Here is a 25776-nt window from a genome sequence, read left to right as displayed (position 1 = left end):
GCTCTGCCAGCACTTCTCTCCTGAGAGAGAGCCTGTAAGGCCAGCTTGCATCCTCCATAAGCCAACATTTTTGCCAGCTTTCTATTTCCCACAACTGAGCTTTTTACTGCAACTTTTTGAGAATCAATTCCACCTTTCTGTAAAGCAAGGACCCCCTTGAACCTCTCTTACTTACTATTCTAATTCTGCACATGTACATGATAGGAGATCACTCTTTAAAAAGATGCATTTTAGGGGGAATTGGTCAAATCATACTAGGCATACAGCCACAGGAAAACACACGCAAATTCAGTAACTAAAGCTTCCTCCTGTCCTCAGAACAAGTGCTGCGGCCAGGTACAGCAGCATTTAACTTCCTATCAAACCGAAGCTATGCCACAGGGGCCCCTGAATTCTGTGGGGCTGACTTGGTATAACCAACCCAAAAACTAAAAGAAAAATCCTCTATTCTTTAGTGGTTTTCTGGAAACCCTAGGTCTTTGATCACTGCAATCAGACAAGACGGTTAGCTTTCATTCGTGAAAAAGTAAATAGCCATCAGATGTAGGAAAAAAATTTGAAAGATCACCTAACTTAAATAAGGTCCTTTACATGCTTTCCAAGAACCTGACTTTTGATATTTAAGCACTCAAAATTGCAAAGCTACAAATCAGACAGACTTAGCTGAAACTCCTGTGGAGGCCTGTATCATTTTTGCTGGAGAAAGAACTAAAGGGTCAAGCACACCACATATGCCACAACATCAGGCTGTAAGAGTATGAACTGGATATGGAATTTCAGCTAGAACACTAAATTTCCTGCCTCCTGTCACTGAAAGCCAGGCCCCCTTGTGTGATTTTAAATGGACTTTTTTGGTATGTGCAGCACATCAAGCTGTGTTTGCGACTTAAGTCTTTTTTCCTTTTAACCAATTCACAAAAATATTTAGTTCCCAAGGAAAATAATATAAACAAAGTAAAGAATATGTACTTTGTCCTAACTTCTGTGAAATAACTTCACTGTCTTAGACACACTGCTTTTTTGTACTACAAAATAATTCATGAAGCCTTAAAGCTATAGCATAAGGTTTAAACAGTGTGACATTTTCCGAATACCAACACTGCCCTCCCTTTTCTACAAGCTTTTTAAACTCTACTTGCTTTGAACAGTCTAATTTACTTATTACATGTACCATGTTTAGATTTAATTTTGCATCCACTGGTGCATATAGATGAGTCAGGTTTACCTCTACCTTCAATCAGCCTAACTCAAATCTCACGTACAAGGTACAGTGATGGGCACCAGAGTCTGCAACTTTCAGCTGCTGGAATAACCAATCATCTAGGATTAGTACAAGTGCCTACAGCATTATTTCAACAAAAATGAAATGTCTTTAGCTGATAAAACAGCATGATGGTGCTCACATCCTTCTAACCCTCTCTCAGTCTTCCTAGAGTCGATAATCTAGACTGACTCATTACTGGAAATGGGATTTTTTTTTTCTTCCTTTTTCTTGCATCCTTTCAAAAAATATAGTTAGGGCAGGCACCCCTCCCCCCAAACCAATACAGTTGGTTAGTCTAGCACTCTCCAGTTAATATTGCATCAGGACATGGTCGCTTCTAGAGCTACCCATGCTTCTTGACAAGGATCAATGGCACAGGAATGGGTCTCTTCAATTCTGCAAGCTGGGAAATGTCAGATGTATTAAGTCTTTCATATGTGGATCTCTCAAATTAAAGAGAGACATGCTGTACTCCTTTAAAGAGAATGAATCCATGGAAAAAAGCACACCGCTTTCAAGATGAAATGATATGATGCCTTGTACAGCACAGAGAAAGGATGAAGTAGAGCTGGTCATCAAGCATCAATCTACATTTGCTGAAAGTGCATTCAGCCACTTTTTAGAAATTAAACTGAGAACCTAAGTGAACTGTTACAGCAAAACGGAAACTGACAGTCCATATGCCGTGAAGGGTGCAAAACTAAGACCAAATATGGCCCAAGTGTTGACAAGCATTTTTTAAATTCTATCATGAAAAATCAACAGATGAAGAGAAGTGTTTGCACTGAAACAATTATAACTGCATTTCAAAATGATCAAAGATGTACTAGGAATCATTTTGCAGCTACACAGGAACAAGAAAAAGCACATGGTCTACATGTGGTCCTGGACAAAGCTATTAAAATAACTTATTTCAGTTACATACACACATACAAGTACCTAATATTCAAATTTATAGATATCTTTTTTTTTAGTGTCACAATAATTTAAGCAAAAGCTAAAAATGATACTTTGATACAAGAAATCTGAAGCACATCCCAAGGCTTAGGACTTTAAAGATTTAGGATCTTTAAAATTTCAAAAAGCTATTGCTAGAGACTTGGTTTGCCGTGTTATAAACACATTAATCTTGGAATAGAAACAGAATCTTTCTAACTTTTTGGCTCTAAGAAAAGTCCTTATTACCTATGTCAAGATAGTTGCTGTATGCGACAACGAAGGTGATACTTTCAGTTCTTTGTAACTTAGTGCTGGTGTTCATGCGCAATGAAGTAGAAAGCGCAGGCAATAGACTGGTCTTTCTGTATACGTTTAGTTGGTTGGTTTTTTTTAAACCAAAAAGATTGAGCTGATATTCACATGTGCCAGTTAGCAGGCACGCAGTAACAGAGGTTTTGCGTCTTGTAGATTCACCTTACCTCTATTGCCCAAATAAAAAAGTAAAACACTCCACAGTTCTATGTATTTTTAAAAAGGAGATAGAATTAACTAGATATTTCAAAGCATCTATTAGCTTGCAACAATTTCTCTGTGGTGAGATAATACGTGCAGAACAGAAACATAAAGCACTATGCGGACAGTGAACAGTCTTAACAGATATCTTATATGATGCATTCATTCTATTTTAGTGCTGGAAAAAACAGTTGCAATGAAATGGAATGATTTCCCATCTTTACATTACGGACTAGCCTAGTCTTCCCAACACCTGAGTTATTTCCTGCTCAGTTTTAAACCCTACTTCTGCTGCCATGACCCCTACTCTTCTCGGGTCCTACAGTGAACTTCTCACACAGTTCCCAGTCATTACGGGGGAGTGCAACTACTGCTGCACCAGACAAGGCTACCATTACTCTTCTCTGGAGGTCAAATCTCTGGGGTCCAGATGAATGGTTTTCTCTTGACCCCAAAGCAAGTATATGCAAGGCCTGACTCTTAATGATTCCTGTAAGGGAAAAGCTAATGAACCCAAACAACCAAATTAACAGAGGAAATAACACAGATGTGTGCTGGCTGGACTTCCAGTCCTACAATGAAAGCAGCAAAAGGGGCAAGCAAATAATAGCAATAGGTACTCTAATTTTATACCACATACCCATTCTTGTCATCAAAGCATACCTTCCTGGAAATAAATATATTTAGTTCTAATACCCAAATCCATACCAGGAGGGGTACAAAGTAACCATAGTTTAGCAGAGGACCCGACGCATCTGATATACTTTCCGTAAGGCTAAACTTACACTTCTGGTACTTGGGTTTTATACCTGCAAAGGCCCAGATCGCCCGTACACGTTACACTTTCCAGCACTGGCCTCAGTCCAGCACCACTGTAAGAACTCCTTCCTATTCCCACGGAAGTACATAAAGTGAAGCTGTAGCTCTAATGAATGCTACGAAAAATATCTGAACTAAGGACAAAAAGAATAAAGCATGCAAGTAGATTTATTACAGTATTAATCCACAGGTCAAGCTATTCATTGGCTGAGAGATCATAAGGATCAATTTAATCTGCAGAATTTTACACATACTTAGAGTTCTTACAAAGTTTAAACAGCAGTCCTTCTGCAGCATCCCAGAGCCAGGGGGCATTTAAAAATGCCAGCTGTCAGCTGCTGAAAGTCATCTGAAAGATATCCTTTGTTATCATAGCATGCTAATTTTTTTTAAAGTTGCTTCAAAGTAAATTGCATCTTTTTTACACTACTCTGTATCCAGACTCATTCCCCTAAAACAAAGACATTTAGAATTAACAGGTATATTCTCAGAGCTGTCAGCAAAAGCATCCAAGAGAAAGTTTGCACAGTTGCTCACTTAATTCCTCCAGAAAATCACAGCAGTTGCTAGTTCCGCAAGGCCATAAAGTAAATAACTTGACATACTGCCCGAGACCTCCGATACACTCAAGTAAGATGTTTTATGTGTGCAAATGAGACCAAATTGGACCAGAGTTAGGGATCAAATCTGAGGAGAGACAGAGGACCAAAACATCTCCAGAGTTTCCCCACCCCTCTGCTTTTTTGCTCATCCTCTTGAATTTTCTTTTTTCAATACTACAGTCAGAAAGATGACCGAAAGTGCCTACGAAAGATTTCAATAAGCAAGGGTAGCTAATGAAAAGCAGAAGATATTCAGGATACAAACTGATCTGGAAGTCTCTAATCAGTATGGCTTGACTGTACATATACCTAAACCTTTAATCTTACATGAAGTAAACAGCTTGCCTAATAATTCTCTAATTGTTTTTTTGCTAGAAATTGGATGGCAGCATTCAGCAGATGAGTAACATTTTCTAACAGGATGAAGTTGAGAGTCCCTTAATTTCTTTTAATTTTCGACTTAGTGCCACCTTTAACACAATTTTCATCTTCTCTTCAGTTGTCTCCAAGCTCAGGGTAATCAACTTGGCACTGCAGCTTTTCCCTTTTTTGAGGGACAACCACCAGAGAGCCACCTTATCCAGGAACTAAACCTCAGCTGGTGAACAGGTAATACCTAAACTGGGAGCAATTCCTTTGCCGTATGGAATATTTGCAGAATGACTGGTAATAGGAACTACAGTTCTAAAGGGTTGACAGGCTAGCCTACTGTGATCACCAAAGCTGAGTTAAATATTTACAGTGCTACAGGAGAAAAACTAAAGTTACTCCAACAATATGAATCACACTAGGGACTAGCAATTGTTACAGGAGATGGAGGGGCGAAGGGAACAGGGAAGGAATGGTATTCCTGGGCTTTTTAAAACTCTCAAAAGTGTGCAATTGCCATCTGGAAGGCAATGCATGCCTACAATTTTTGCTGTAGCATAAAGGAGGGAGGAGGAGGAACGGAGACTTAAGTGATGTCTGTCTGTTTTTCTCCATTCCAGGGTCAAAGACTCTCCATAGAAAGGTGCCTAAGAACTGAGGGGAGGAAAAAAAAGGGAAGGAAAATTAAACATTTTTAATGATAAATTCTGCTTGTGAAAGTTGTATATCAGAAGAACCTTCTCACTTAAAGAACTTACTTTCCCTTCCTTGTAAAAGGATAATTCAGCACAATTGTAACAATTCTGAGAATATTAAGCTTTTAATATTTTTTCTTCCCAGTCAGTGCTATCTCCAAAAGTAAAAAAAAAAAAAAAAAACTAAAAGGCCTGAAACGCCACTAATTGCATTTATAGTTTACTTAAATTATTGCTGTTGGGAGGAAAAGCAGAGAAGGAAAGTTTTCAGTTATCACAGAGGAACTTACTGGAAAAAAAAACCCTCTCTCTTCAAAACTCACAGGCTCTTTCATTAAGATGAGCTTTAGGAATACAAAAGGGATACACTGTGCAAGGAAGAAAAAAAAAAAAGAAAGTCTTTTCCAAACTGCTACATAACAGCATTCTTGTCTCAAAACAATGCATTGTGGTTAATGGTAAAAACAGCAGTGTCAAATTCAGTAAGCTATTACGGTGCAACATGTCAAAATTGTCCAATAGCAATTATCTTGCCCAAGATAAAAATTAACATGTCTGGAAGGATTTCCGTAGTAAATTTTTTCTTGGCGTTTACGACACAGCTATAAAAAAATTAATTGAACTGAAAATGTGCGCGAGTTCAAAGAATTCTGTGGATTCTCTGGAAAAAAAAGTTAAAGCAGCAGTCAAGATATTTTTCTTACAGCACTTTTTGCCACGTACATCTGCATTAAACTCTGTTGTCCATATTATACATTGCTAGCATGCATTATTGCAGACAATACCACTGAGCATGCAGGAAACATTTTAGACTTCAAGGCACTTTCATGCATCTCTGCAGGCAGCACCTGTGAGGTGCAGTACATGAAGCAGCTGATAAGGAGAACTCACCAAATGGGATGCACAGGAGGAGCCAGGTGCACAGAAAGGCTGGCTCACCCCTTACAGTTATCTCACCATTGTTCCAATGCCACGTATACAGCACCTTAAAACCAAGGCTGCCCAAATACACTCTTAGACCCATGAAACATCTACTACAACACCAGATACTTGGGATGGAATCAGAAGGACTGACTAGGTAGCACACCAGCAAGGAGAAAGACTGAAAGACTGCGGGAGAGGCCTATCAGGCAGACAGCAGATCCAGCTGCTGGCTGAAACAACACTGTCCACCCCTCCATCACAGATCATGTGTTCCTATCACACTGCCACGGCCCTGCTCCCTGCCTGAGAAACCTCCAATGCATGTCAGATCCTGCACTGAGAAAGTAAAGCTACAGCTTCAGATTGTGGCAGCAGAGCATTTGTGTACTTTTTTACTATCATCCAGTATGAATTAATAGCTGTAAAACTTCTGTTGTAACAATTAGCTATTGTTTGTGAAGCACTGCAATTTCAAGATATCCCAATCAACACATCTTCCTCATCTTCTATACACACAGCTGTCAGGGTTTTCATTTCCTTTAAGAAGGAGTTATCAAGCTGTATGACTCATTCTGCGCATATATATACATCTAATTATAACAAGATTTTAGCTTGACCTCTCTCTTAAAAATTCAGATAAACCTGCTTAACTAAGTTCAACAAATAATTTAAGATCCGCAAAAAAGTATTAAGTGGCTTTTATACGCTAGACTGTATGCTATGTTACCTGCTTCAGTGTAATAGCATAGGTCTACAGAACCTGCAACGCACAAATAAATTTGTTTGCCTCCCATCTAAAATGGGTGCTTGCTCATGCATCCATTCCATGGTACATGTGTATGGGATCAGATCATATGCCATTAAGCCATGGCTGCTTCACACTAACTGGCTCACAGCTTCATGTCCCCTGGAGTGTATGCTGTTTGCTAACCTCCCGGCAGTGGCTCAGATCTGGTCTCTGAATGCTCAGCAGCATCTCATGCTAACTGACACCAGAGCCTGTACTACTATGCAAGTTTCTCCAAGTCTAAGGATGCTGTGTGCCAGGAAATTAAGAAATGGAAGCGAATAGAGAGTTGTCAGATTAGGAAGGTGGCCGGAAAATAGAGAGCGTGCTGAAGGAGAGGCTGAAATTAGGTTGGGGAGGCATGCAAGTACAGCAGGAAGCCCTGCAGATTCTTGTAGCTACAGAAACCAATCACTAGCTACAGATCAGAGCTGAATACTGAGAAAGGAATACCCAGTTCCTGGTTTTACAGAAAATGAGCACAGCAAATCTGGGCCCATCAGCTCAGAGTTAGTGAGGCAGTCTAACGCCTGCCAACTCATCTGACTGGTACACCTATTAAAGCATGTAATTCATTTTCCTTAAATGTTTCTTAACTACGTGCTTACAAGGATAGAGGTCTCTGCCAGCCTAAATCATTCTGTGACTCTTAAGGACAGATACTGAACTACTTCAGAAGAGGCATATGCCATGGCTTCTGGCTTGAGCAGAACTTCGAAAACAATACTGAATTTTCAAAACTGGTAAGACTGTGGATTCAGAACAAGGCCAAAGTCCTAGTGCAGTCTATAATTAAACAATTCCATTCGTACTTTGAAAAAACCAAACCAAAACAAACAGAAACTGCTTCTTGCTCAACAGTTTTAAAAACAAAAGCCACTTGAGAGAGGACAATTAAAACAATGTAAAATGCTGCCAAAAGGGAAAAACCCAAGGCCTGCATACGATCAACACCTTCCTCAAGCAAAAAACCTGCTCTGCATAATCCACTGTGTTTAGCCTCCCATGTGCTTAAACATGCAAGAAAAGAAATCTGTAACACTTCAGACTCTGCCTTCCAATAACAAAAAGTGCTGTATATTACTAATGTAGCCCCTTAACAGGCTTATAAAATCCTCAAGGCTCCTCTAACACCATTTGTGGTTGTTGCCCTGCCTGTTAATAGCACAGGAGGCTATTAAGCACAAGTCGTCTAAATCCATTCACTGAACATTTGCCACAAGTTCTCCACTTCTTCTGTCATGGAAACAGATACATACAAATAAACATGATTTCCCATCCTGCCCTCAGACATAAGCTCTAAGTGATGCTGTATCCCTTTTACTTAGGCATATCATCAACTATATTCTCAAAACACAAGAAGGGATAATTAAGCTCCTTATAGAACAGGTCCAGCATAGGCTAGTGTGAGAGAGGATTCTCCTTGCAGTGACTCAGACACCTATTGAGCAATGGGCTCTGAATCAACCAAAGAAGTGAAACCCTGGCAGAAGTTCTCTGAATGCTAGTAGCATCAGGCTACTATCGATTATGTTGAGCAGTGGAAGCTAGGAGACCACCTTTTTGGACCACAAGCTGAAAAAAGTCATGAGACAGTGGCCGATTTGTTTATCCTCCTGGGCTATATTTGAACTGGTGATTCACCATGTCCGTCTTACTAATAATTCCTTCAGCTAGGCATTTCAGCCCCCTTCTCTAACCTCCAGAAGTCTTCAGAACTCAACTATTACTCTACACACACTTCAAGATGAAAAATGCCACTCCTGTTGACAGAAAACACAACTAATTCCACCACTTGGAATATACACAGCTCTTAACTTTTAAAAGCTCTGTAAAACCAAAGAACAACTACTGTACTGGACAAAATTGCGTGTGGATTCCCTACAACATCAACTTATGATGGCCTTCGGTCGTGTTTTTTCCTATTGAAAGCATTAAATGTCCCACCTTGGTCCACATAAGAAAAGCAGTGATCACTACATGTGCTTTTATAATATGTCACTAAAGCTATTCTGTTTCTCAAAATTTTGCAGCAACCTTCTTCAGTCTAAAACTTTTCCTCTTTGGTCTCAAGATGTTTCAGGAATCTCTTCTGTTATTCTGAATTATAACTATAAAAAGTTATTCTTTGAAGTCTTTCTTAGATTTATTTGCTTGCCAAGAACTCAAAAATAGCTGAACAAAGCAAGCAGCTACAAAGTTAGCTCTCCATGAGGAAGCATCTGTGCTGGTTTCATTTTCTTGGCTTTCTGGGTGGGGAGGGACATTTAAATGGCAAGCAACTGGGATGAAGGGGGAAAAAATAAACAAACAAACAAACAAACCCAAAAAAAACCACACTGAGGAAGATCTGCCAAGATTTAGTACAATGAAGCGTTATGAAGCTCCATGTCTTCTAGGACATGTTTAGTGAGTGGAAGGGCCTGAAACCTCCCTGTTTTAACTGATCAGAGGTCCAAAAGAAATTGGCAATAATGTTAGCAAAGTCTGCCTTAAGGACTTGATCAGCCATCTAATGCCAAATCTTAGAAACTTTTCCTCTACTGAGCACGGGGCGGGGGAAGGAAAAGATCAAATAAACTGTCCCTCTCATATCAAAGGACCCCTCACATGTGCTGTACCTTGAAATTTCTGGAAGTGTCTTTACCTTTGCTCTTACACTAGAAATACGGTCACTATGAACTAGTGTGCATCGCACTAATAGTAGCTAGAACTAGAATTGCAGAATTGTCACCCCAGAAGGTGAAGAAATTCACTGCCCACATATGTGCATCTTTGCCTCAGAGTTGCATATGAAAGTTACAGAAAGTGATGGCCACACATATCCTGGTAACTGGCATACAGCTATCCAATCTTCTCATTTTACAGTAGTTCTTGGCAAGCATACCAGGAACCTGTTTTAATTGCTAATTAATAACATATTTGTCTTTGGGGGGTGGGAAACGGTTAATCTTTTAATTGAGCAGTTCCTACAAAATAGAAGTAAATAAGAAACATTAACTTTACAAAACATGAGTTTCCGCTCAATCTGTACTCAACCTAAAACAGCAGGAAAAACATTTTATTGATTTTGACTCAAAACAGGCAACGCTATTCCTAACAAGAGAACACTCACTTCTTGTTTTTCCTGAGCAGTTTACAGGGGGATTAAACATAGAACCCAGTAAAACTAGTGGGAACACTCACATGAATGGAAACTTCAGTTTCTCATTTCATACCTAGATCTTGGCCAGGGTATATGGGCAATGGAATAATTCCTTTTTATGGGACCCAGATTAAGCTGTAATCTTGATGTTATTCCAAATAAGAAAGTGGTAGGGACTGAATAAACTAATATCACCCAGCTGAAACATCCCTGATTCACCTGTGAAACATACACACAACCGGAATATACGTAAGACTTAAGTACAATGCAATGTCACTGCAACAAGTAATATTTAGGGGCAGCTCAACAATAATCTGCATCTCTCATTTAGAATATTATCAGTGAAATTTTATGTTCCTGCTTTTTTCATCCTAATAAGCGCTTCTGATGAGAAAAGACATACAACGGCTATGAGTGAAGTACAGTTCTGAGGCCTGATTCTGCAGTCTTCCCACTGCATAGCAAGTAGCATGTGATTAACTCACTAGTCACCATAAAAGAAACTATCACTCAAGGTGAACAGCAGTTGCAGAATCTGGCCTGAGAATGGTTTCATATTGAGTACGTATATCATGAAATAGTCTTACCTCAGTAAGTGCGTGCAGCTGTCCTTGATGCACACAGACACCCATAAACCTACAAGAAACAAGAAAAGAAAAGTGGTTTGGGCTTTTTTCCCCCCCTCTTTTTTTTTTTTCTTTAAAGAAACTAAGTTAATAAGTAGTACTGGATATGCCAAGAAAGACGGAAAAAGAACAAGAAAAAATTCAGCCTCACAGATACTGCATACCTCAAGGTTGATTATTTAAACATCTCAGCACAAAACAAAATCATGTGCCTGCTCTATATTATAATTTGAATTAGCAGTTCCAAGAGAGCACAGGAGACAGCTCAAACTCAAGTTGGAAAGTTACTAATTCGACTATAAGCAAAGGCCAGCATATAATGATTTATGCAGAAAGGAACAGTCTCAGAGTTCTGTTTTAAGGAAGTTTAAGCCAAGTAATCCACTGTTGGTCTGCATAAATAGAAAATTACTTCCCTTTGCATTTTGCTGCTTAAGCATAAAGATGTTTCTTCCTATCCCATTCCTAACCACTCAGGAATATGAGGGCACATACGTGCGGTATACTTCCCCTCCCCAACCCCCTATTTCCAACACTTGGATTGAAGCAAGTTTCGACAGTATCCGGTATACACACATTCCACAAAAGTTACCTACACTGCCCAAGGTTCAGACTCTTGCTGTTAATAGTAATGACTGTCACCCTTGATTTTTCTGGAAAGTGGTAGAGAATGTGCCATACATTTAATGTACGAGGAACAACTAAAAGCTCATTTTTACCACCATACAAGCAGAACTTAAAAGTGACAAAATGCAAATTAATACTAACGGTAAACATCTCCCATGAGAAAGTTCAGTGAAACTTAAATTGCATGTACTTCAGAGCCCTCCCTGCGCAGTTAAAGTATTGGTTCTTTCTAGATTTACTATTTTCAGTTTTATCATTTAGATTTTGGTCTCAATAAGCAAAAACACATTGTCTGTCAATGCTCAGAAATTTCCACTTTGCAAGCAAGGGGTAGAAATGCATGATTTTATTAAACGTGACAGGGGAATCTTGTGGAGAACAATTTGAAGGAAAAGGACCTTTTATATCCTCAAACACTTCCAAATTTAAAAACAAAATGATGCAACTCACATGTAGTACTACTTCAGCTAAGCTGCTTTTGAAGAAATGAATGATCCTCACTGTTCTCTTGTCTAACAGCTGACTGGTAAATTACAAGCAGCCAAAGAAAAATAATATAGGTAAGGTCCTTTGCATAAGCTGAGCTGTGGAAATCTGTTTTCATAACCAAAGAAGAAGCAGGACTTGTACTTGAATGTCTATTGCCTGCTCTCACCTCAAATAATATTCCCCAAATTAAATATGCAAATTTTAATTTGAGAGGCAGTGAAAATCCAATTCCTCGTGTTTAATGAAGAACAACAGGGCACGACCAGGTATTCAGGGGAAACGGAAGAAAGGTTCTTTTAGATATACCATCTACTCAAAACATTGCTGTTTCTGAGTTTCACTTCATACAGCATAATTGCATATGAACAATTTTGTAAACAAGTTGACAAATTAAGCTTCCTGAGACTAAGAAATCCAGACTCCTCCAGAGCAGAAACCCATTTCTTCCTTAATGCATTCTGAAAGTCTCTCGAGCTATCAGGCATGGTGTTAATAGCTTACTCACAAGCAAAAATGGGAAAAAAAATCCAAGATATCAGTTCCACTATTAGACAACTTTTGGAAGTATTATTTTCTCTTTTATGAAACATGCTAATGACACCAGGTTAACCCAGTACTGCAGTATTTTCATTCAACAAAAACTGATGCCAAGTAATTAAAAATAATAATGTTTTCATCTATATATCAACTCTTCCTTTGTAAAGGTGTATTACATTACTTTCAAATTAGGAATTAATTGTATTTGACTTAATTCTAAAATATGAATGCAATTAAGAATTTATCAAAATTTTGGCAAAATTAAATTTCTTGTCTCATCTTCTCCAAACAGGAAAAACATCACTGTTGCCCAAAGACTGGTAGAACTTAACTTTTTCTCCCAACCTGTTTTGGTCAAGGGAAGTCTCAATGGAAACATATTCATTACCTTTGTGAACCTACACTTAAGGCAGAAAAGACACACTGGCTCAAGTTACCAAAGCAAGAGTTCAAAAATTCTTAAACATTTAGGGTTTCTACTGGGAAACAGACATAAATTTCTAACTTTAAATCAGAAATTAAAAAGAAAGCTCAATATCATGATCTCATGGAAAAAAGCTGGACATAAAGATACATTTATAAACCCTACATATTTAGAAGTTATTACCCAGGAAAAAAGAAACCAGATACACTGATAAAGACAGAATTAATGAGTTTACAAGCAACATACTGAAACCATTTAAACTTTGTGTCAAGAATCTCAGTTTTCAGACTCTGGAAAATAGATTGACAGAATAGACCTCTAGTGATCCAAATTCCTGGAAAACTTCTTCTTAGCTGCTGTATCAAGCAATAATAAGCCTCTTCGTTAAGCCAAGTTACAAAACACTGTTGGAAAGCATTTTCACTAAAAGATAATACATGCAGCTGCTACCAGGAAATACAATTACCAAGCAAGACTTAACATAAGATTTCAATTTCTGAGATTGCCCCAGATGAGATTCCAAGTTCTGTGGATAGGAAGCTGACATGCTGGCCCAGTACAGCTGAAATTATTCCTGTTGGCTAGACGCACTGTCTCCAGAGCCAAAATGTGCTTGTAGGTGAACTTCAGCAGAATGTCTTGTCAGCCAAAGGTTACACTTCCTATAACCATTTCTAGTTGGAAGAAGCTTCAATGAGACAGTCATCCACAAAACAGGAGACCATTTGCAGATTTAAGGAAGTTTATTTTCAAGACAGTGTATCTGGCCTTATCAGAAAAGCTGAAGCACTTCCAAAATCATAACTAGTGGTTGGACAAGTTTCCCCAGAAGCTGCAAATATGAAGGATGCTATTTGAGTCCACCCTACTAAAAACAGCACAGCACATTTCCACCACAAAATGCTTTCTAACAAACGTCAGCAATGTTCAGATGTTGGAAGTCTCTTCCTATAAACCAGGTTATTCCTCAATTAATCTGGAATACCTGCCCTCCTAGATAAGAGAAAGAGAAGGTACTCTGGATATTTCTTAGTCTGTTAACAGCAGTTACCCAAGCTGCTTTCAGTTCAGTCTGACTGCAAGGGAGAAAATTCTGGACAGGAAGGGGGAGACTAAGAACTGTAGCCTCAGCCGGCAATCTTTGATAAATCAAACAAAACTAACATCCAGATTACACAGCCACTGTGGACATCTAGACATTGAACACATGCTTCCCATTAAAAAAACTTCACTGGGACATGTTCCTGTTCTATGGATAAACCTGGGGCAGCTACAGTCCAACATAATAAATTGATGCCCTCTGAAATCTACTGCTTGTATGAGAAAATTCAGCAGTTTGATGATAACATTAAGAATGAGAAACAAACCAAACACACCAATGCAAAAGCCTCTCATATGAGCTCACTAACACAAAGAGAAACAAGGTCAAAATACAGATGCTTATTTCATTGCACTCACTGTTGGAGAATGAAGAGAGTGAGTGAGAATATTAAGTCTGCATTAAGACCTTCCTTAATGTTTTAGGCACCATGCTAGATTAAAAATGTATTTTAAGTTTTCTACACTTGCATTTTAATTCAAGACATAGAGGTAAGGCATTTCATCTATCCCTTCTGTAACATATTATACACAATGCATACAGCTTCTTTTCTGCTGTCTTGTGCACAGCATTTCTAAAATACTCCTTTTTGATAACCACATTACACAGAGAGAAGTAAAAGTATTTTTCTTTTCTGTTAAAGCACTGTTCAATACAGGACAAAGGATGTTAAAAGACAAAAGCCATCCTTTTGCCTATTGTAACAAAGTCAATCACAAATAATTTCACAAAGAAGAAGGTTTGACAGGAGAAAACTGCACACAAAAAAAAAATGGTATTGTGCTCCCAGGGTGCTAGATTTGTCTGAAAGGAGATGAAATAAAATTCTTCCTGAAAGAAGTTCAATGTAATATGCACACCACTTGCTTATTGGTGTGTGTGTGTGTGTGCACACAAGAAGGTGGATTTAATCAATGAGTCAATCTGCCTGCACGCTCACTCCCAAACACGCAGCAATATCTCCAAGCGCTCCCATGAGAGCACTTAAGACATGAGCTAAGGCTTTCCGTGTACAGAATGTTTTAAATGAAGTCCCCAAGGTACAGATCAAATAAAGACATAGTTTTTCATGCAAACAGTAGTGATATTAAAGACCGAAATTCTACCTCAAAATTGAAGATACACTAATTTAAGAGACGGCACAGGAGATGGAGAATCTCTGTTAGCACACCACTTCATTTGTGAAAATGAGAAAAACACACCTGTAAGACGTTACCAGAATGAAAAGGTATCAGTTCTCTCAGGCTGCAGCCCTAAGGCTCCCAAGCCTAGGACACAAGGATGGAGATTTCTTGAGTCCTTTCCAGCCCTATTTTCTTACTTTGATTTGGGAAAAAACTCACGACTGTGGCAGCACATCAGCATTTAGAGAAGCAGAAAAGCAGTAAAAAACATTTACAAGCATACACCAGCCCTTTCATAACCCATGTAAACATCACATGGTGCAAACCAGAGCTCCAGCTCACTTTTCCACTCCTGCTTTTACCATCTGTTTTGAGGGAAGATGTGATAAAGCCAGCACATCCCACACCCAGGGCAAGGAGAAGTGTAGATCAGAGGCAGAAAAGCGTTTTAGTCCTCCATTTTTAGTTTGCATGCAGGAGTGAGATAGAGATAGAGGATATGAGATGGGTTGATGGGAGAAACAGTGCAGAGTACTCCATGAAACACCATTAGTCTGCTTTTGCCCTATCCACTCCTAAAATGTCCCTAAGCTGGTCCCTGGGGAAAAAAGCAAAACCAAAAAAAGCAGATCGTTCACATAGTTTCTTATGATCACCAGACAGTGACTGAACAAAAAGACTACATTACAGTTAAAATCTACTCTGCCTCTAGAATCATATTTGCTAAATAGGAATTGAAATAGGAAGGGAGAAAAAAAAAACAACCTCTAAATCCCCTTATTTTTTACCATCATGCCAATGTAGCTGCAAGACCTGGAGTCTCCTATTCAAAAATATCCTTGACAGACTGACAAAGAGGTTCCATTCTTGCCAAAATAATCCCTTTAATTGAGGGCAGTTTCTCATTTTCTTCGTGGAAAATATATTAGAAATTTTTTTAATGTATTTTTAATATTTTTTTATATATATATAAAAAAAAAAATATCTCTCTCTGACCTCTAGAATCTTTGTGATGCTATCATGGGGATGGTATACTTACTGGGGACTTGGTAAATGAAAACTAAGCTCTTCACTTACATCAGTCTTCTGATCAAGATGGATCTACATAGCTGGCCAAGAGCAGAATTTGAGCATAGAAATACTGAAATGAGTGGGGATATCTGAAGTTAGCGTTTCACTCCATGCTCAGCAACACAAGTTATTTTTAAAGCCTAAATAACCAGACTGATACTTCACCAAGCATTAGAAGCAGGGAAACTGAAATACAGTGACACAATTCCATCTCCTAAAATAGCACAAAAATATCACTAAGGTAAGAACACAGGCCTACCTCTAGGTAATGTCTACCGAGCTAAGGAATGGAGGAAAGTCACCAAGTACTGACAAACTCACACTCCAGAATGGTGGTTGCAGGCTAGGATAAAAACCTCAAAAGGCATCTGTAACTGTGAAAATGAGTTGATACAGACAGCCCAGAAGCAAAAGCAGTTTCAAATAGTCAGCAATATTTATTATTCACATCAGTGCAAACAATGGCAAAAATACAGGAATCTTTGCAATAACATCTTGAAGTTAACTGTGGGCACATCAGAATGGATAGCTTTTAAAAAGTTGCTATGTATTTTGGAGCACTGGCAAAGGGATGCGTTTTTTAATCATCCAAAGGATAACAATGATTTTTGGCTATCAAATACACTAGCAAGAAGAATCTCTTCTCTCTTCCATATCACTTAATTCATATAAACCAGGGAAGAGTTCTAAGACAAAAACATTGATTCAATAACAAATTTTAGGTACTAAAGCATGAAGATGTTCAAAAACATAACCACACCCAGATTAAGGAAGATTTTAGTATACTAAAATAAATGCATCATTGCTGAATCTGACATTCATTTTCTAAAACATTAACTGACTGAACTGCACGTGTTGAAATAGGCTGAGAGCAGATTCTGGATCTATGCAGTTTCATAATTTTACAAGCCATTTGTACCAGAGCACCTCGCAGCCCTCTACATGCTACAATTAACTACTGCACCTCAACAGTGTGACCTCAACATTTCAGCCCAAGAATCCACTAGCATCCTTACTGGCAAACAACAGATCAGCACTAAGAAAAGCAACTTGTTTGCAGCGTAAGTTAACAGTAGGTCATCCTAGAGCTTACAGAAGATGAAGAAGCTCAGATGTATATATTACAGAAAATCAGAGTACACCTTCAAGGCAAGTGGAGGAGATCCAGTGACTAATCAATAAATAATTAAACTTGATGCTATTGACAAAACAACTTACTCGGTAATATAGAGCAAGAACTTCAAAGGACAGAAATTAAATGAAGAAAATAACATTTAACAGCAAACTGAGGTAGCTCATATTACCTGGAAAGGGGAAGTTATACAGTAGACCTTCTTGGAAGAGGAACATTCTCTTTAAATACTAATACAAGCTTAAAATTTCCAAAAATAATCCCAGAAAACGTCAAGCAGGAACACATTGTTGTAGAACATTTTCCTAGTGACCCCTCAGCAATCCTACTCCAGTTGCTCTTATTTGACAACACAATGTTTTCATCTCTTACCACTTTACTATAAAAGCAAATTATTATCAAATATTATTTTAATGTGTTTCTAAAGTGGGAAATAGGTCCTAAACTAATTTTTACAAAACTAGTAGAAGCACCAATGATTTATAGGTTTCTGAAACATAAATACACATGTTTGCATGCATGTGTGTATATATATACAGATATAGATAGACATATAGGCAGGTAACATTTAAAAAGGGCAAAATCTTCTCCCAGATATAAAGGGACTGGAAACACTGCAGTAAGCGATTTTAAACCAAAAATAAAATGACACATAACTTACACAGAAAACCACCAAGTTATCTGCTACAGAAAGAAAAATCATCATTTTTACTGTGTATTATTATTCAATAAAAGAATAAACGAAAACTAATACAGTTTTCTCATTTGCATTTTCTGTAGGAATGTTCTTGCTCCCTGCAGCAAGGGTACTTACCTAATACATAAGAAAAAGGCAATATTTTTTTACGAGAGAGCCAACTCTCTTTGAAGCAGCCTCAAATCAAGCAATTCATAAAGTGTAGTTTATTCTTCAAAACAAATTATGCAAAGATAAACCATTTCTATTTAAATCATTTATTTCTTATGTATTCACTCATAACTGCTTAGTTGAGCACATAGGAAAAAAAAGATTTCTCTATCAATCCTGTGTAATAACTGGGAGACCAAATGGAATTCCTTTTCTGCTTCATGCATAAATCAATACATTATTGTTCTTTCTTCAGGACCATCTGTGCAACACCACTGACTTCAAATTATTCATAGGCTCTAAGGCCAGAGGGGACCGGTATATCACCGATATGATCTCTTAGACATCGTAATACATTTAAATTTCAGCAATTACTCAGAACTGAGCACAATAACTTTTGTTCTCAGCAACACCTGTGTAACTCCATTCAAGGGGGGCCAGGGTTACATTAAGCTGCAACTGAATGCTTTTTGCCTGTCAAACTATCCCTTTCCTACTTTCCCTCACCCCAGCTCAAATTAAATACTTTATTTTGAACAGAGTTGTAAAGCTAGATGTTTTTTAAAATAACATTTACAAACCACACAATGTTGATGAAGAAACTGATGAAGTGTACTGACTTCATGATTCCGACAATGCCAATCCTATGAAGTTACTCTTTCCACAAACCTTACTAAAAAAGCAGCTGTATCAGTCCCCAGGATCATACGCTGCTTATCTAAGGATTCTGAGGGAAAGGAAGTGGTGGATAGATATAAGAAACAATTAATGATCCTGAAACCTAAAAAGCCAGATATCTGACATCATTTAAAAAAAAAAAAAAAAAAACAAAACCAAAAAAACAACAACAAAACAAAAACACAAACAGAAGAGCCAGAGGAGTTGCTGGGAACTCACCTCACCTTGGAGCAGAGAAAACAGACTAAGAATTCTAATTAGGGACAGATTACTACAACACTTGAATAAACATACCGTGATAAAACCAATACAGTTTACTATGAGTAAAAATTCTCTAAGTCCACAGGTTTTTGGGATTTTAAGAAAAAAATAATAGAAAATAGGCATGAATTAACAGAATGCTCCCTACGGATAGTCCAAATGCTTCTGATATGTCTCCTCATAAATACTAAAGGAAACGAACAACATAATATTGTTACACATCAGTTGATGAAGACTGAACCAGGATTTCAAAGACCAGAAAAGTTGGTTATAAAGGATTTTAGGAATTAGTACTATGTCTGTAGTATTTAACAGTCCAGTGAAGAAGAGGAAATTAAGTTACTTAAATTTCACTGTGTCTCCAAAACTTTTCAGAAAGAGCTATACTGCCTGAAACTATCAAAATGGATCCCAGCTGTGCAACAGCAGCTTAGGAGAACCGGTTATTTGATGCATTGTCATCACACCTTTAAGCTTCTTATTGTTATGGCTTCAGCTAATTATGTTAATTGCTTGTCACATGATCATAAAAGAGTAACCAAGACTGAAAAGATTCAAGGAATAACAAGATACACAGTGAAACATTTTGGATTTGCATCCAGTAATCTATTGCAAAACAAGAACTACCTTTTTCCTTTCAAGAGTAGATAAATCAGATTAGTTCAACTCTAGCTTCTTTTCTTCAGTCCCTCTTATCCCATATTGCAATACTACAGTAAGAAAATGCTAAAAACTAGAAAACAGACCTAAAAATATGAGGAAGCTATGGCACTTTGCACTGTTATCTGCAAGATTATAACCACAGATTATTTGAATGGTGTTAAATTTGCAATAATTTAAATTCATGAAGAGAAACCAAATTTCACTCTTCATATCATTTTACTGATTCATCAGAAATTTATAATGTGAAAACTTGTTTTTCTCTGAAATAAGTTACTCATTACTCGTAAACTCCAGATACCAAAATCATGTGGACTTTCAATTTGCTCAAGTCTTTTCTTCCTCTTCTTCCATTAAATTAAAAGCTGATCCTAACACATTCACAACAGATACAGCTATAATAAAAAATAAATAAGAATTGGAAATAAATAGGAAAGCTCTACTAAAGACAACCTCTCTCTATACAATACAGAAAAAAGCCAGTATACCTTAAGATGTTTGGATGTGAGAGTCTATTCATAAGCTGAACCTCTTTCAGCATGTTTGCTCTGTTGCTGTTCAGTGTGTTCATCTTCAAAGCCATTACCTGGTCTGAAGTTCTGTGCCTTACCTGTAAGATACAAGCAAAAAATGGTAAGAATATGAAATGCAAGACTGAAAAAACAGTAATATTGTAGTACAACTTAGAGATCCTTCATGACAAACGACTTGATCTATACTCTGATTTCTGTAGTCTTTATCACACAGATGACTTTCTATAAAGCATACCACCCAAATGTGAAAAAGTATTTTGCTCTTCTCTTGTAACTGGTGATGACAGAAAGCTTGAGAAGTTGAAGAAAAAAATCATCAGCTTCTTAGTACAAGTGAAGGAAGCCACTTATTTGTCCAAGGAGAGAAAGTTTCCTACTCTTAAGACCTATGAAACTCACCTTCGTTCCACCCATATCCCTCTTCTTTTCCCACTGCAGTGGTTGGTGTCATTGTTCCACAGAACATGTTATGAGAGGACCTGCTGGTTACAGCTACAGGGCAATTTCAGAGGTGTTCAGTGTTTCCTTCTGAACCAAGACCACGAACCAGATTACACATTCAGTGGACAGAAAGCATTCATACCAACCCCTGCTGCAAAGCAGAGAGGTTACTGGACATGGTATCACCTAGTCTCGCATGTTCAGTAATAGCTGCAGAGCGTCAGCATGAAAAAGAGGATTTCTCTAGCAACTGCGCAGAACCAGCACACCATTCAGAGTTACCTTCCCCAGTCAGAAATGCATGGCTGTGGCCATTTCTAACTTCATACTCTCAAACTAGCCTATTTGTCATTAGCAAACAGACCAATGTTATGTAGATGCGTGCTACTATCAGAAAGGAGTTGTCACGATAGCGCGAGACTTGCCAAGCCTTAGAATTTCCTTGCAGTTGAGCATGCGTATCAGTAGTATTCATGGAAATTGTCTTCCCATTATTTTCTTCTTTGCTCAAAAACAGAAAATGTGTACTTTGCAAAGCACTGAACTACCACCATGGCAAATTCATTCATGTTTATGGAGATTAGAAAAAGTTTAGAAAAGTCTGTGATGCAAGAATTTAAGACTCTCATCAGCTTTATAATTTAAAACAGAAATCTACATTATGATGTAGGTACATACAAACTACCTGTATTTTAAACTATGGCAGCCTGCCTCCTTTTACTCCAGGAGACTCTGCTCATCTTTTCCAATAAAAGGCTTCTTTAGCTGTGATATGTGAGTTACAGAAAGAACAGCTGAACTCATGATAAGCAGATGCAAGAAAGCTGGATATGTTTTTTGGAGGTGAGGCTCACTGGTAGGTCTGAGGCAGCAAGTGATACCCATTTTCAAGTTTTATTTGCACATCATATCTTCAAGAACAAGGGGCATATTTCAGCTAAACATTCTCACCTAGACACAAAGCACCATGAATTCAGCACAGGGATGTACTGGGAGGAAAGGGCGTCACGTTTCAGATGTGTGCCTGGCTTAACGCTTCCAAGTTGCCTATTCCCATCCTAGTTTGAAGCACAGAATAGCACTGGAAATATCGCACTTACGTGTGGTAAACAACATCGAGGGACTGAGTGAGTAGAAAAATAGCCCACAGATGCTTTTTCTCCTGCTTCTCCCCCTGCCCATGAGCTCCTCAGCTGCCTCACCCACAGTCACCCAGTAATCCCAGTGCAAGAAGGATCAGAGAAAGGACGTGGAGAAGGATATAGAAATCAACATTGGGAGCAGAAACCAACAGCAAGTTCATAAGCATGGGACTCCTCCTTTCAGTGGCAATACTGGCTTTAAAATAGAACTGGTCAAACTACAGCTTTAGTGCATTATAACAAGATAATCTAGAATCCTTCTGCATGTAACCTGTTTTGCCTGTTTGGCATGCTTATTGGTTTTAAGCGGGATGAGTGCATGTTAACTTGATGAGGTTTATTGTTACTTGTTGGGTTTCTTGTGTCTATTGTGTGCTTTCATTAATTTTTAATTACACAGCTCTTGCATACCCAGCCAATTTGAATGAACAAGCTAAGTTGGACAGGTCAATGTCTATATACAGACTTTTAGAATCTGTATTTTAGTTATACATTAGTTTTATTACCAGTAATGCTTTGGCTGAGGAACAAAAAAATTTAAAAATGCTTTCATAGACTTACGAAAGGACAATTTGTTCCAACAATGCATAAATTAAGAAAAAAGGACAATTTGAAAGCTTTGAATCTATACACAGCAGCTAAATCAGCACACTTCCTGTGGGAAGAGGGTTAGGAATCTTGGGTGTTGTGGTGGAGTAATTTGGGGTTTGCAGGGAACAGGAAAGAATTTGAAGGAACTTAACTCCTACAGGCAGAGAGATGCTCTCAACAGAACTTCCTCAAAAATCAGCTTTCCACTAACACAGAAGCTTCAAGGTCTGCCAACAGGGAATGAATAGAGGTAGAAGGTGAGCAGGAACTCAGATGGAGTGTGGTCTTAAACAGTATTTGCCTTCTCATTAACTCTGCTAGCTAACTCTTAATTTCCTGCCCATTTCTAAAATTCACTCAGTTTCGTGCCGAAATTTCAAGTCCTTTTGCCTCAACTTTGAGATAAAAGTAGAACCTACCATAGGACCTTCTTCCTTGTTCTTTGCCTTTTCCTTGTTTCTGACTGCTCTTCTTGAGCTAGGGAAACCTCAGAAAAGAGGGTGGGTAAGTTTTTGGGGCACTGTGTCCTGCACGCTTCCTGGATTTTCCGGTCTGATACTCAGGAGGAAGTGGTTAGCAATTGCTTCTCAAAGGTCTGACTGTCCACAGTACTAACTCCACATCCAGAGAAAATTGAGCCGCTTTTGCAAAGACAGAAGTTTTCATCCTCCATTTCAGAAGGGTATTCTGGAGTCTTTTCGGTCTTGATAGACTGAACAAGGTTCAGTGGTGAGGTCTGGAGGTTTTTTGTTCATTTGTTTTATAAAATCATTTTCCCCAGGCTTGGAAATAGCTCAGATTTTGAGCGCTATGCTTTGTTTCGCTTAAAGGGATGCTGTAAGGTAACGCCAGCGATTTCCTTTGAACTTCTGTATATTGTTCTAATGTTGGAGGATGTATTCCTGCCGAATCTGATAGAACAGCAAATTACCTAATCAAACCAAAGGGGAGGTGGGAAAACAGGGACTCTTCCTCTATTGCTATCTACCCTTTAAGCAAGGAGGAAGAATCAGAACTGAAAGTGGGAGGGCATCTTCTCAAGAGGACAATACCCAATACTATGAACAAAATTAAATACCAGTTTATATATTATGGAACACAATACTAATCACTTGGAATATACATAAGGCTAATTGTGTTCTCTCCTCTGAAGCACTGCTGGCAAACAGTATTTCCATGGCAAGAACGGACTGCCAACAGGGAGCATACAGGTCCTATCTTTAAAGTCTCGGACAAGCTCCAGATCATCTACATAGAAGGAGCTATCAGTTACACTACCCTCTGTGCCTACTTACCTGTCAGTCATACCCTAAACAAAATTTGGGTCTATTTTGGCATCCCTTGCCAAAACCCTGCCAAACTGCTTAGTTTTAATCCTTCATCTCCTTTCAGGCCACCTCTGTGCAATGAAAGCCTAGAAGTGATGTTCCAACCACCTGACCGCTCCAGAAGGAAAACCAGTAAATATTTTGGAAATATTGCTGATCCAATGTAACGTTTGTTTACACGGCAGTTTGCCTCAGGCATATGCCTGTATACTCAACATAAGCAGGGATTCACTCAAGCAATTCAAAACTTTCACTGATGCAACTAGCAGATTGCTGTAAAGCTTTTAAAGCTGTTGACATTATTATTAATTAGGGTTCCTTGCATATCAGAGCAAGTAACCTTTCGGTGATGTTTAGATGATCATGTCTCTGCTTAGAAATATTCCGACAATCCTACAGCTGCTTTCCCATGCTGCTTTGCATGTGCTTCTGACTTCTCAGTCTGCTTACCTATGCGTCTCCATCTCTGAGGTCACAGTAACCAGATATTGCCTCCCTGTTTTATTCCTGGCAGGCAGTTAAACTGTCCCTTTGCACTCTGATTCTTCTAGGATCAGTATTTTGACCTGGCTATGGCTAGCTGCATGGCCTGCCTGCTCACTGTGTCTCCAAACCAGTTCTGATCCTGGACCTTTCTTTAGAAGAAGGTGAGAAGTAGAGGAAGTCATGGATCCAGGTACAGAAATAGTAATATATTTGAAGGAAATCTCATAACAGTGATTGAGCAGGGCTCACATTCAAAAGAACTAGTCGCTATATAAATGCGAGGAATATCTTGCAAAAATTGGTGGGTTTAGTTTTCAGCTTGCTGCTTAGCTCAAAATTCTTTATTATTAAAAAACCCTAAATATAATTTACATAATTATTTATTAGGTCATAGATATCTCAGGGCTTTCTGAAAATCCAGAAATTATATTACTTCCACTTTTTGCCTGGACTGAAGGGGGAGGAGCATTTAAGCAATAGCTGAAATCTAGCCAGATTTCATCTTCCACAAGGCCTTTTTGACCTTTACTATTAACTGTACCTTCCCAGGTGTTGTTGGAATGAGCATCTGAAGAACATTTCCTAATATTGACGTTATAAATCTGCCAATACAACTTTAAGTTTTGCCCCTAGTTTTTCACTGCATTTTCATTATTTTCCAACTATATAACGATGATTTGGAAGTATTTTGTCACTGTTCGCTTCCAAAACTGCATTTAATTGCTTTCCAGTTTGTCCTTACCTTTCCCTCTTCTGGTATCCAGCCTCAATGCTTAATTACATTTGCAGATCTTATACAGCCTACTACATAAAATCATGTTGCCTCTCTATCTCTAGCACCCATACCAATTTTTTCTTCATTCTTTTACACACATCAATCTTCACTTGGCCATTTCACCTTTGCCTTTCCTGCCATGTGTCCAAAGTACCATTTTAAAAGCAGCCCTCTCTAGTCCAAAGAGATGACCTTCCCTGAGTTTGCTTCCTGTTTCTGAGCTCATTGTATTATCCACAGAAGTGCTGCATGTATTATTTTTACTTATACTGGCTCACCAGCCTTACACTCACCAATTCAGATGTTTCCTCCACACTTGGCCTGCAGCCTCCATGTAGTGACATATACAGCAAAGGTCAAATGACTTTTTATTTATCTATGCCACCTTCTATCAACCTCTTTTCTGTAACAGTCTAAGTGTCTTCATCTGATTTGCAAGTATTTTCTCTTGTGACGATAAGAGATGAAGACATTACCTTAGTTACCTTTCTAGGCTGTTTGCGCTAACTATGCTATATAGTATAACTCTATGTTTGATTGAAGAAAGCTCCCTTTAATTGAGAAGACAAACCTGTTCTTCAACTCAGACCACACTGTTTGTAAAACTGGAATCTCAAATGTTTTTTTAAACGTTAAAATGTAGTCACATACAAATATTCATAGTAGTGATGCCTATATCAAATCAAAAAAATCTCACGTCACTAGGAAAATTTGCAGTGACAAATAGAAGCTTAAAGAAATACATCAGTGCAGACCATTAAGCTGCTATGTTGACACTAGGGAGTCAGATTGGGTTGTGGTTGTTTTCAGAGTAGTAGTATATAATGTCACTACACTCTAACTTCTTG

General features: G+C 38.3%; 1 protein-coding gene across 1 annotated transcript in view; it reads right to left on the bottom strand.

The window, feature by feature from the left end:
• Positions 1-25776, bottom strand: part of LOC142084844 (uncharacterized) — a 94079-nt gene that overhangs the window by 49365 nt on the left and 18938 nt on the right. The window contains 2 exon segments of the mRNA XM_075155937.1: positions 10645-10693; positions 20121-20242. Coding sequence (XP_075012038.1) covers positions 10645-10693; positions 20121-20242 — 171 coding nt within the window.

Source organism: Calonectris borealis, chromosome 8, assembly GCF_964195595.1.
Source record: "Calonectris borealis chromosome 8, bCalBor7.hap1.2, whole genome shotgun sequence".
Lineage (NCBI taxonomy): Eukaryota > Metazoa > Chordata > Aves > Procellariiformes > Procellariidae > Calonectris > Calonectris borealis.
This window is presented reverse-complemented; position numbering and strand designations above follow the sequence as displayed.